This window comes from Pichia membranifaciens (genome assembly GCF_001661235.1).
Source record: "Pichia membranifaciens NRRL Y-2026 unplaced genomic scaffold PICMEscaffold_2, whole genome shotgun sequence".
In the NCBI taxonomy this organism is placed as follows: Eukaryota; Fungi; Ascomycota; class Pichiomycetes; order Pichiales; family Pichiaceae; genus Pichia; species Pichia membranifaciens.
This window is the reverse complement of record NW_017566983.1, coordinates 900,163-910,271: the sequence shown is the minus strand read 5'-3', so window position 1 is coordinate 910,271 and position 10,109 is coordinate 900,163. Positions and strand designations below refer to the sequence as shown.

The 10,109-nt window shown below is 44.7% G+C and overlaps 4 protein-coding genes across 4 annotated transcripts; 3 read left to right on the top strand and 1 right to left on the bottom strand.

Moving 5' to 3' along the window:
* Nucleotides 1-611: 611 nt before the first annotated feature.
* PICMEDRAFT_71509 (hypothetical protein) lies at nt 612-2,300 on the top strand (the record flags this gene model as incomplete). The annotated part of the gene is made up of 1 exon (XM_019163941.1): nt 612-2,300. One exon carries the CDS (start codon nt 612-614, stop codon nt 2,298-2,300), a length of 1,689 nt encoding a protein of 562 aa, XP_019018550.1.
* Nucleotides 2,301-3,427: 1,127 nt separating this feature from the next.
* On the top strand, nt 3,428-5,113 carry PICMEDRAFT_71508 (hypothetical protein; the record flags this gene model as incomplete). Its single annotated transcript, XM_019163940.1, has 1 exon — nt 3,428-5,113. The coding sequence occupies one exon, from the start codon at nt 3,428-3,430 to the stop codon at nt 5,111-5,113; it is 1,686 nt and encodes a 561-aa protein (XP_019018549.1).
* A 261-nt stretch (nt 5,114-5,374) lies between these two features.
* Nucleotides 5,375-6,354, bottom strand: PICMEDRAFT_15383 (hypothetical protein). The gene has a single exon (XM_019160801.1). The coding sequence runs from the start codon at nt 6,297-6,299 to the stop codon at nt 5,406-5,408; it is 894 nt and encodes a 297-aa protein (XP_019018548.1). The 5' UTR covers nt 6,300-6,354; the 3' UTR covers nt 5,375-5,405.
* Nucleotides 6,355-6,602: 248 nt separating this feature from the next.
* Nucleotides 6,603-10,082, top strand: PICMEDRAFT_15381 (hypothetical protein). Its single transcript, XM_019160800.1, has one exon. It carries the CDS (start codon nt 6,729-6,731, stop codon nt 10,005-10,007), a length of 3,279 nt encoding a protein of 1,092 aa, XP_019018547.1. The 5' UTR covers nt 6,603-6,728; the 3' UTR covers nt 10,008-10,082.
* Nucleotides 10,083-10,109: the final 27 nt, after the last annotated feature.

Sequence of the window (10,109 nt, the reverse complement as noted above, 5' to 3'; positions counted from 1 at the left end):
AGGGGCTTGTCGCGGAAGCGTGTCCACGTGTTGACGTTTGAGAAGTGTTTGGCGGGCCCCGTTGGCGGAGGGCGAAGGGGTCAAACAAGTGAAACAAGGGCTACAGGAGAGGCTTGAAGTGCCCCAAGCGCAGCTGATTTGCACTGGCTTGTCAGAGCAAGTCCGAGGAGGGCGCAGTTAGAGGGTTCAGAAAGAGGCGTCCGGGAAACGCCGAGGTGGGGGAAAAGGAGGCTGCCGGGGCCGTAGGCGTGTAACAACAACAAACAAACAAACAAAAACGGCGAGTGGCCGGAGAGGCGCGGAAGCGCGGCCTGCGATTGGCTGAGAACGCGGTTTTGTTGATGGCAAGGTGTGTTGATCCGGTCGCGGTGTGGTGGTGAAGTTTTCCCATTTTTTTTGACCTGCTCTGCGACATTATGTGCTGGAGTGGGCTGTATTGTGCCGTATTTCTTCAACTTGGTTAGGCTTGTCCTGCTACCCTTATTTGTACCCTGCTGTGCCCCATTCTTCCTTCATCCGTTCGTTTGCTACATATACGTTTTGTCCCCCCGGTCTGTTTTTGAAAAAGAGATAGAGAATTTAAGGATCAGAGAGTTTCTTCAAGGACAACCATGCTTTTCAACAAATTCACTCCTTTGGCAGTCTCTGTCTTGAGCTACTTAGGCCAAGCTGCTGCCTCCTCCGACGACTTCCCAACGATCGAGGTTGTTGGAAACAAGTTCTTCTACTCCAACAACGGCTCCCAGTTCTACATCAGAGGTGTCGCTTACCAGAAGGACGTTTCCTCTAATGACAACACCAGTTTCGTCGATCCTCTAGCCGACGAAGAAACCTGTAAGAGAGATATCCCTTACTTGACCGAACTTAACACAAATGTCCTCAGAGTCTACGCTCTGGACGCTGAAGCTGACCATGACGCTTGTATGGACTTGCTCAAGGACGCAGGCATCTATGTCATTGCCGACTTGGCCGAACCAACCCTGGCCATCTCTTCTATCAGCCCTGAGTGGGACTTGAAGTTATACGAAAGATACACCTCTGTCATCGACATGATGCAAGGTTACGATAACGTTCTTGGTTTCTTCGCCGGTAACGAGGTCATCACCAACTCTACCGACACCAACGCTGCTCCATTCGTCAAGGCCGCCATCAGAGACATGAAGGCATACATCTCCGACAAGGGGTACAGAGATATTCCTGTTGGTTACTCTGCCAACGATGACGCCCACACCAGAATCCCATCTGCAGACTACTTTGCCTGCGGTGACAACGACATCAAGGCCGACTTCTATGGTATCAACATGTACGAATGGTGTGGTAACGCTAACTTCAAAAGTTCTGGTTTCCAAGACAGAACCCAGGAATTCTCAAACATGACTATCCCAGTCTTCTTCTCTGAATACGGTTGTAACGAAGTTCAACCAAGAAAGTTCACTGAAATTGGAACCATCTTTTCTGACGAAATGACCGATGTCTGGTCTGGTGGTATTGTTTACATGTACTACCAGGAAGTTAACAACTATGGTTTAGTGTCTGTTGTTGACAACGACACAGTTTCCACCATGGCTGACTTCAAGTACTATTCCTCTGAGATAAACAACATCAACCCAACCAGCGCCAAGACCTCCGACATCTCGACTTCTGCCAAGATCATGTCTTGTCCTACTGGCTTTGCTTCCTACTGGAAGGCTGCCACCAACTTGCCACCAACTCCAAATGACAGTGTCTGTGACTGTATGGCCAACTCCTTGTCTTGTGTTGTTGCTGACGACGTTGATGATGACGATTATGAGGACTTGTTCAGTTACGTCTGCGCAAACATTGACTGCGATGGTATTAATGCCAACGGTGCAAAGGGTAAATATGGTGCTTACTCCTTCTGCTCCTCTAAGGACAAGTTGTCTTTCGTTTTGGACTTGTACTACAAGGCACAAAACAAGAACAAGTCTGCCTGTGACTTCTCTGGCTCTGCCACCGTTGTCACCGGTACCACCCCATCTTCCTGTAAGTCTGTCATCTCAGCTGCTGGCCAATCCGGTTTAGGATCCGCTGTCGGTGCCTCTGGTGCCACTTCCGCCACTTCCACTGACGCAGACTCCACCACTTCCAAGGATACCAAGACCAAGACGTCCTCCGCCAAGAAGGCAGACAAGACCTCTGAGGCCGAGAAGGGTGTCGACTCTTCGTCCTCCTCATCCAAGGTTTCCTCCATCTCCTCTTCCAGCAAGGCTGACGCCGGCGTTGTCCGTTCCTCTTCCGCAATGGGACTTTTCGGTCTTGTTGCAGCTTTGTTGCTATAATCCCCTTTCCTGTACCACTCCATCCTTCTCACACCATCGACCCAATTTCAATGTGCTCTGTGGGTGAAAACACAAAAAACAATCAATTTCATCTTTTCTCTGTTTAGCATTATTATTATATTTATACATATATACTCTCAATATTTCCAGTACCGTGCTTTTTTATCGAAATGAATGTCCCGTGTACCAACCACCCTACAAGTACAGCACTCTCCGGCGCAAGACGGCTCTTCCACACTCACACACCTCCACCGACAGACGGCGGACTGCTCCAGTTATACCTGGCTCTGCAGCTCCGTGCTGCAAACCACAACAACAGCAGCAGCTGCAACCTCGATCCTCTGGAAGGTCTGGCCCTCTAGCACAGGGGGGCTGTGATGTTATCGGGTTGTCTGTTTGTTGCTTGTTGTTTGTTGTTTGTTTGCTGTCTGTGTCGTCACACCTGATCGCCAGGCGGTGTCTCCAGATGATCTCCGCCTCCCGTGTTGTTGTCCTTTTGCCCCTTGCAGCCGTCGCTCAGGCCCCGTCCGAGGAGCCATTCATGTCGCCAGGCCCAGAACCATCGCGATTGCGTCACCGGCCCGTCTAGAACCCGCCCCGCACCGCGTCACCGGCCTCGGACTACCGCGTTCGGCTAATAGCATCAACACGGCTGCGGCTGGCGTGGTAGGCGTTTTGAGCAGCAGCTGTCTCGGACGTCCCCTGTTCGTTTCTTTTGTTCTATTTTTGTCTGGCGTGGTCTGCATCAGGGACGGTTGGCGACACCCTCGAGACGGCAGTGTAGCAACAAGAGAGGCGTCGGAGCAGGCTGGAAAGCAGGCGTTGTTGCGTCTGTCTGATATATAACTTTTGCTGTTTCCAGCAGCTTGAAGGATGGGCTTGGGACCGAGTTGTGTCTTGCTGTTCTGCTCTTGTGCCTCTTCCTTTTCCTACTTCTAAGTTTTTTAATTCGTTTCTGTTTCTCTTCGATCCACTCGTTCGTCGAACAACACACACTTTCGTTTCCGTCCTTTCTTTTCTTCCGCCTCCGCGTATCAACTTCTCACATTCGTTTTGGATAAGATAAAGAAAAGCAGCTGATTTACGCTAGATACCCAGTACCAAGGAAGCTCACAACACACCAGAAGATGAAGTTCACAAGCACACTCACCGCAGCGATCTCGTCGTTGTTGTTTGCCGGCATCTCACACGCCGCAGACTTCCCCACCGTCGAAGTTGTCGGAAACAAGTTCTTCTACTCCAACAACGGCTCCCAGTTTTACATCAGGGGTGTCGCGTACCAGCAGAACACGGCCAACCTGTCCTCGGATGCCTCTTACGTCGACCCGTTGATTGATGAAGACGCGTGTAAGAGAGACATTCCTTACTTGACCCAGTTGAACACAAACGTCCTCAGAATCTACGCCCTCAATGCCACGGGGAACCACGATGCCTGCATGGAGGCACTTCAGGACGCAGGCATCTACGTCATTGCCGATTTGTCTGCTCCAAAAGAATCTATCATCACTGACAACCCAGAGTGGACTACTGAGTTGTACGAAAGATACACCTCCGTCATTGACATGATGCAAGGCTACGATAACGTTCTTGGTTTCTTCGCCGGTAACGAAGTCGTCACAAACTCTACCAACAGTGACTCTGCTCCATTTGTTAAGGCCGCCATCAGAGACATGAAGGCCTACATCTCTGACAAGGGTTACAGAGACATCCCTGTCGGTTACTCTGCTAACGACGACTCTCATACTAGAGCCTCCTCCGCCGACTTCTTTGCATGTGGTGAAAATGACGTCAAGGCCGACTTCTATGGTATCAACATGTACGAGTGGTGTGGTGACGCCAGCTTCTCCTCCTCTGGTTACGAGGACAGAACCAAGGAATTTTCCAATTTAACCATTCCAATTTTTTTCTCTGAATACGGTTGTAACTCCGAACACCCAAGAAAGTTCACCGAAGTTGGCACGCTTTTCTCCGACAAGATGACTGACGTCTGGTCTGGTGGTATTGTCTACATGTATTTCGAAGAAGAAAACAACTATGGTTTAATATCTCTCAAGGGTAACTCCGTATCCACTTTGGGCGACTTCACCAACTTGAAGAGCGAAATGAATGCTATTCACCCAAGCAGTGCAACGGTTTCTCAAGCTTCTGCTAGTGCTCACCAACTGAAATGTCCAGTTACCGGTGGTAACTGGATTGCTGCCACCGCTTTGCCACCAACCCCAGAGCAGGACGTTTGTGACTGTATTTCAAAGGCTTCCCTTTGTGTCGTTGACGACGATGTTGATGACGATGATTACGCTGATTTGTTTGGTACCGTCTGTAACTACATCTCTTGCGACGACATCAATGCTGATGGTTCTGAGGGTGATTACGGTCCTTACTCATTCTGCTCTTCAAAAGAAAAGCTGAACTACGTTTTGAACAAGTACTACGAAGACCAAGGAAAGAAGAGTTCTGCATGCGACTTTTCTGGTTCTGCTACTGTTGTCTCTGCATCTTCTGCTTCCACTTGTTCTTCTGTTCTCAAGAATGCTTCTGCTAGTGGAGGTGCTTCTGGCGGTGGAAAGAGCAAGCAGGCAACTGCAACTTCTGACGGACAGACCGGTAAGAGTACCAAAACTGCCAAGAAGGATGATAGCAGCAAGGACGAATCTTCTTCTCAGACCTCAGCTGTTTCAAGCATCAGCTCTTCCTCCAAGGCTGGCGCATCTGGCCTTGAAACTCCTTTCCGTTCTCTAGGTCTTTCATCTGCATACATTGTGACATTGGTTGCTTCCGTGACCCTCGGAGGTATAACCATGATTCTAGTCTAATGATGCTCCCCATCATTAGCTGCTTAAAGGCACTTCTTTTTTTTATGCTCAATAGGTTCCAGGTATTTTGACCCCCTTCTTTCATTGTATTTCTTTTATATAAAAATAAAATATACCTTACTCTCCTTTCGTATAGTTGAACAAATAGAAACATATGTTGGTAAATAGATTAAGGAAGCATAAAATTTACAAAAAATCGGTGTGAATTCTATTAAACCTAGTCGGTGGTATGCAATTATAAAACGTTTTATATGACAAGAAGGCAAGACGAAAAATGGATATATTTTTTACTTCATTTGATCATAAAAATCTCTTGCAGTGCTTTCTCGTCCATTACTGCGGCACGCTTCTGCCTGATCCACTTAGATCTCAAAGCCATTTTGCTTCCCAGGACATTGGTAGAAGAGACTTCAGTCTTAGGCTTCAACATAGAATCCCTCGTCACGTCTTTAGATGTTTTGTCATTCTTGTGCTTCTTTTCCTTTTTATCTTTCTTCTCCTTCTTCTCCTTCTTCTCCTTCTTCTCCTTCTTCTCCGTCTTCTCCGTCTTCTCCTTCTTTTCCTTCTTCTCCGTCTTCTCCTTTTTCTCCTTCTTCTCTGTCTTCTCCTTCTTCTCCTTCTTTTCCTTCTTTTCCTTCTTTTCCTTCTTTTCCTTCTTTTCCTTCTTCTCTTTTTTGGATTTCTTAACAGGAGGCTCCGCCACAGGTTCTGTCTCCTCGTTTTTTCTTTTCTTGTTGCTGACAACCTCTGTACTTATCAAATGTCTGTTTTCCTTGTCCCACGTACTGGATAACGTATCCCCCAGAACAAAGTTTATCCCCCAGCGGCCATTAAGAATTCGTTCATTTCTCTTCCGGTCGACCTCTTTCGATATCTTCTCTTCGTTACCATTTAATCTTCCTAATAACCGTTGAAATGCATCCAGGTGCATATTTTCACCACTGTCAAATTCGTCTTGCTTGGCTCGCTTCTTCGCCAAAGTGGCTCCCAATCCTACATTATCAGTCTTCATTGTAATCTTGATATGCGAGGTCAAAGCATCATTTGTTAAACCTAACCCCTTTCCGGGTTCCCATCCAAGCTTCACAAGGTGCTGGTGTCCAAATCTGTGGGTATTATTTGACCAATGTGTGTTTCTAGGATCCAATCCGAACCTCTGTTTTGTTCTCGTTCCAGCAAGTCCCATATTTGCCGTTGTTTTTGAAACTATATATATCTGTCTGATAGGATCTATGTGGCCTTCAACTCCTTGACCCTTTGTACAACCTTTCTTTCTCTATCTTTAATTTTTATCTATATAAACTTTTTTCATGATAAAAAAAAAAAAATGAAAACAGGTAATCGCACTGGAACACCCGTGCACGAATGGGATTGTTTGAAATTTTTCACCCTCACTGGTTCTTAACGTGTTCAGCATTAATCCTCCCTTCTTTTTTTTCCTGTTGTTTTACACCCTGGAAGGCCGCCATTGCGTAATTAACGCCTTTCAAGTACCCTAACAAGCTTGACCCTGACCTCAATATCTCGTCACACGCTCCAAATCGACCTGAATTTTTGCAAAAACGGATAATTAGTGACTTTTGTCAGGAGAACTAGAAGTACACGCATTCTGACAATGTCCAACATCCCTCCAGAGATCCAGGAGGCACTTGGAAATTTATTGTCGGCATTGTCGTCCACTGATAACACATATCGTAAGCAAGCAGAAAGTGCTTTGAACAACGAATGGTTCACGAAGGATAAGATCGATGTATTGCTGGTGTTTCTCGCAGAGCAGGCAGCTAACGGTGCAGATGAAAATACTAGGGCATTTGCTGCAGTCTTGTTTAGACGCTTTGCCATCAAATCCCCAAATTATCAAGGGTTTTCTGTCACTGACAGACAGGTGGATCATATAAGTCATGCTGCAAAGGCCGAAGTTCGTCGGGTGCTTTTGCAAGGTTTCGTTTCCAACCAGACTAAGAATGTGAGACACAAACTTGCGGATGCTATTGCTGAAGTGGCCAAGGATGATTTTGAATGGCCCGAGTTGTTACCAACAATTTTGCAAGCGACTACTGGGGACCCGGTTATGAAAGAATCGTCTTTCAGAATGATCACAACTACACCTCAAATCATCAGTAATCATGATCTGAATGAGTCGTTTTTGAAAATGTTCCATTCTGGTTTTGAGGATTCATCTGACGACGTTAGAATTGCCACATGTACAGCCTTTGTTGCCTTTTTCGAGAATTTGCCAAAGTCAACATGGTCAATTCTATCGCAGCTGTTGCCAAATTTGCTTAACTCTTTACCAAGACTTTTGAGTAATGGGAATGATACAGCATTGGCTTCAGTTTTGGAAAGTCTCATTGACTTAGTTATCCTTGCTCCAAAAATTTTCAAGCCTATGTTTGAGACCATAATTAGCTTTTGCTCAGAAGTTTCCCAGAACCAAGAGTTAGAGTCAAATGCAAGATTGACTGCACTAGAGTTGTTGACGAGTTTCTCAGAGTCATCTCCAAACATGTGTAAAAGAGAACCCTCTTATTCGTCTGCAATCGTGATTGTTACATTGAAGTTGATGACTGAAGTTTGTATTGATGACGATGATTGTGCCGAATGGAATAATGTTGATGATCCTAATGATGAAGGCGAAGAAGAAGAATATAATGCAGCCAGACAATCCTTGGATAGAGTAGCTCTCAAATTGAATGGTCAATGTTTAGCGGGTCCTCTCTTTCAATATTTGCCACATATGTTACAGTCACAAAATTGGCGTGAAAGACAGGCTGCTTTGATGGCATTATCGTCGGCTACTGAAGGTTGTGCAGATGTTCTGATTTCTGAAATTCCAAAACTGTTGGACCTGATTTTACCTTCACTGTCCGATAACCAGCCCAGAGTTCAATTTGCTTGCTGTAATGCCTTGGGCCAAATGTCGACCGATTTTGCAACTGTAATCCAAAGGTCATCAGGTAACAGAATTTTGCCGGCATTAATCTCAATGTTATCAACAAGAAACGTACCACGTGTTCAGACACACGCTGCTGCTGCTCTTGTAAACTTTTGTGAAGAGGCAACTAAGGATATAGTCGAACCATATCTAGATGATCTTTTGAACAACTTGCTATCATTACTTAAATCATCTCCAAAGAGATATGTTCAAGAGCAGGTGATCACAACAATTGCAGTTGTTGCCGACGCTGCCGAGAATAGATTTATCAAATATTATGATACCTTAATGCCATTATTATTGACTGTCATGAAATCCGATGTTGACCACACAAACAGAAGTTTAATTGCTAAATCCATTGAATGTGCAACTTTGATTGCTTCTGCAGTGGGTAAAGAGAAGTTTACAGAAAGTGCTACTCAAATTCTGGAAATTTTCACATATTTGCAAAACAACTTACAGGGTGATGATGACCCAGTGAAACCATACCTTGAAAAGGGTTGGAGCAGAGTTTGTAAATTGATTGGCAAGTCGTTTTTACCATTTTTACCAGGTGTATTACCACCTTTGTTGGAACAGGCTAAGGCAACTCAAGATATTTCCATCGTCGAAGAAGAGCAGCTCGAAGAAATCAACCAAAATGAAGAATACGAAGTCATTCAATTGTCTGGTAAGCATATAGCTGTCCATACCTCCGTGTTGGACGATAAAGCTTCTGCGATCGAGATTATCAAGCTGTATGCTGAAGTTTTAGACGACGCATTTGTGCCTTACGTTTCTGAAATTGCAAACGAGATAGTCATCCCTGGTTTGGATTTTTATTTACATGACGGTGTCAGAGGTACTTGTGCAGTAACTATGCCTGCCTTGTTAAAGTGCTGTATTGACTCAACCGGCTCGTCACAGACGGCCGAATCATATACCTTATGGAAGAGTATGGCTAATAAATTGATCCCGCAGTTAGAGAGTGACCCTGCTGTTGAACTATTCTTTGCTTACTACTACGCATTATTAAAATGTCTTGAACTGATGGGTCCGCAAGCCCTCGATGATACGCAGCTGATTAGTATAGCGAAATCGATCAATTGTAACTTATCCGACATTTATGAAAGAATTAATACCCGAGACGACGTTGACGACGATTACAACGAAGAAGTGTCTGAATATGATGATGACTGTTCCGATGAAGAATTATTAGAGGAAGTTGGTAAAGGTATAAGCTCAGTTTTTGAGAATTCCGGAGTTAGATTCATACCTGGTTTTATGGAACTTACACCTACAGTCAACAAGTTTCTCTGTGATGAAAATCCAATTTTGAAAAGATTTGCAATCCAGGTGATTTGTGATTTAATCAAATATGGCGGTAATGAAACTTTTAAACTTCATGAGTTATTCCTTAATCCAGTTGGTGAAGCTCTTTCTTCATCTGACTCCAAAGTTCGTGAGATCGCGTCTAGATGTGTTGGACTTTGCGCACAATCACCAAGTAGCTCAGATTATTCAACCTTTTGCTTGGCGTGCATACCAATACTGACGCAAATGACAAGCATCCCAGATTCTCGTGCACCTGATAATATTGACGCAACAGAATTCATGTGTTCTACTCTTGCATTGATAATTCAATTTTATGGTGACAGAATTTCTGACGTTAACGACTTGATTTCTACATGGATTACATTATTCCCTGTTTGCCAGAATGAAGAGGCAGCACGAATCGCATACACCTTTCTATCACAAATAATAAATCAACACCATCCTTTAGTGTCAACGAAGGTATCACAGATTGTGGATAGTGTTGTACAGGCTCTACTTTACGCCTCAATTTCAGGTGACACTGCTGCCAATGTAGTTGCCTCTGTCAAAAGTTTGTTGGCAACTTTACCCGAAGATCAAAGCATGGCAATGCTCAACAGCTACAGCGCTGAAGCAAAAGCTGTTATATCAAAGTGGTTTGTATAATTTTTTTTTCATATCAAAGATACCTTCTACTTGAGGTTGCTGTATATAATTTATATATTTAGTGAATATCTTCATTTATATACGTTTGATCTTATTTTGTAA

Bases quoted from the DNA above. Each gene is read 5' to 3' on its own strand.
- PICMEDRAFT_15381 (XM_019160800.1), top strand. From the start codon at position 6,729: ATGTCCAACATCCCTCCAGAGATCCAGGAGGCACTTGGAAATTTATTG.
- PICMEDRAFT_15383 (XM_019160801.1), bottom strand. From the start codon at position 6,299: ATGGGACTTGCTGGAACGAGAACAAAACAGAGGTTCGGATTGGATCCT.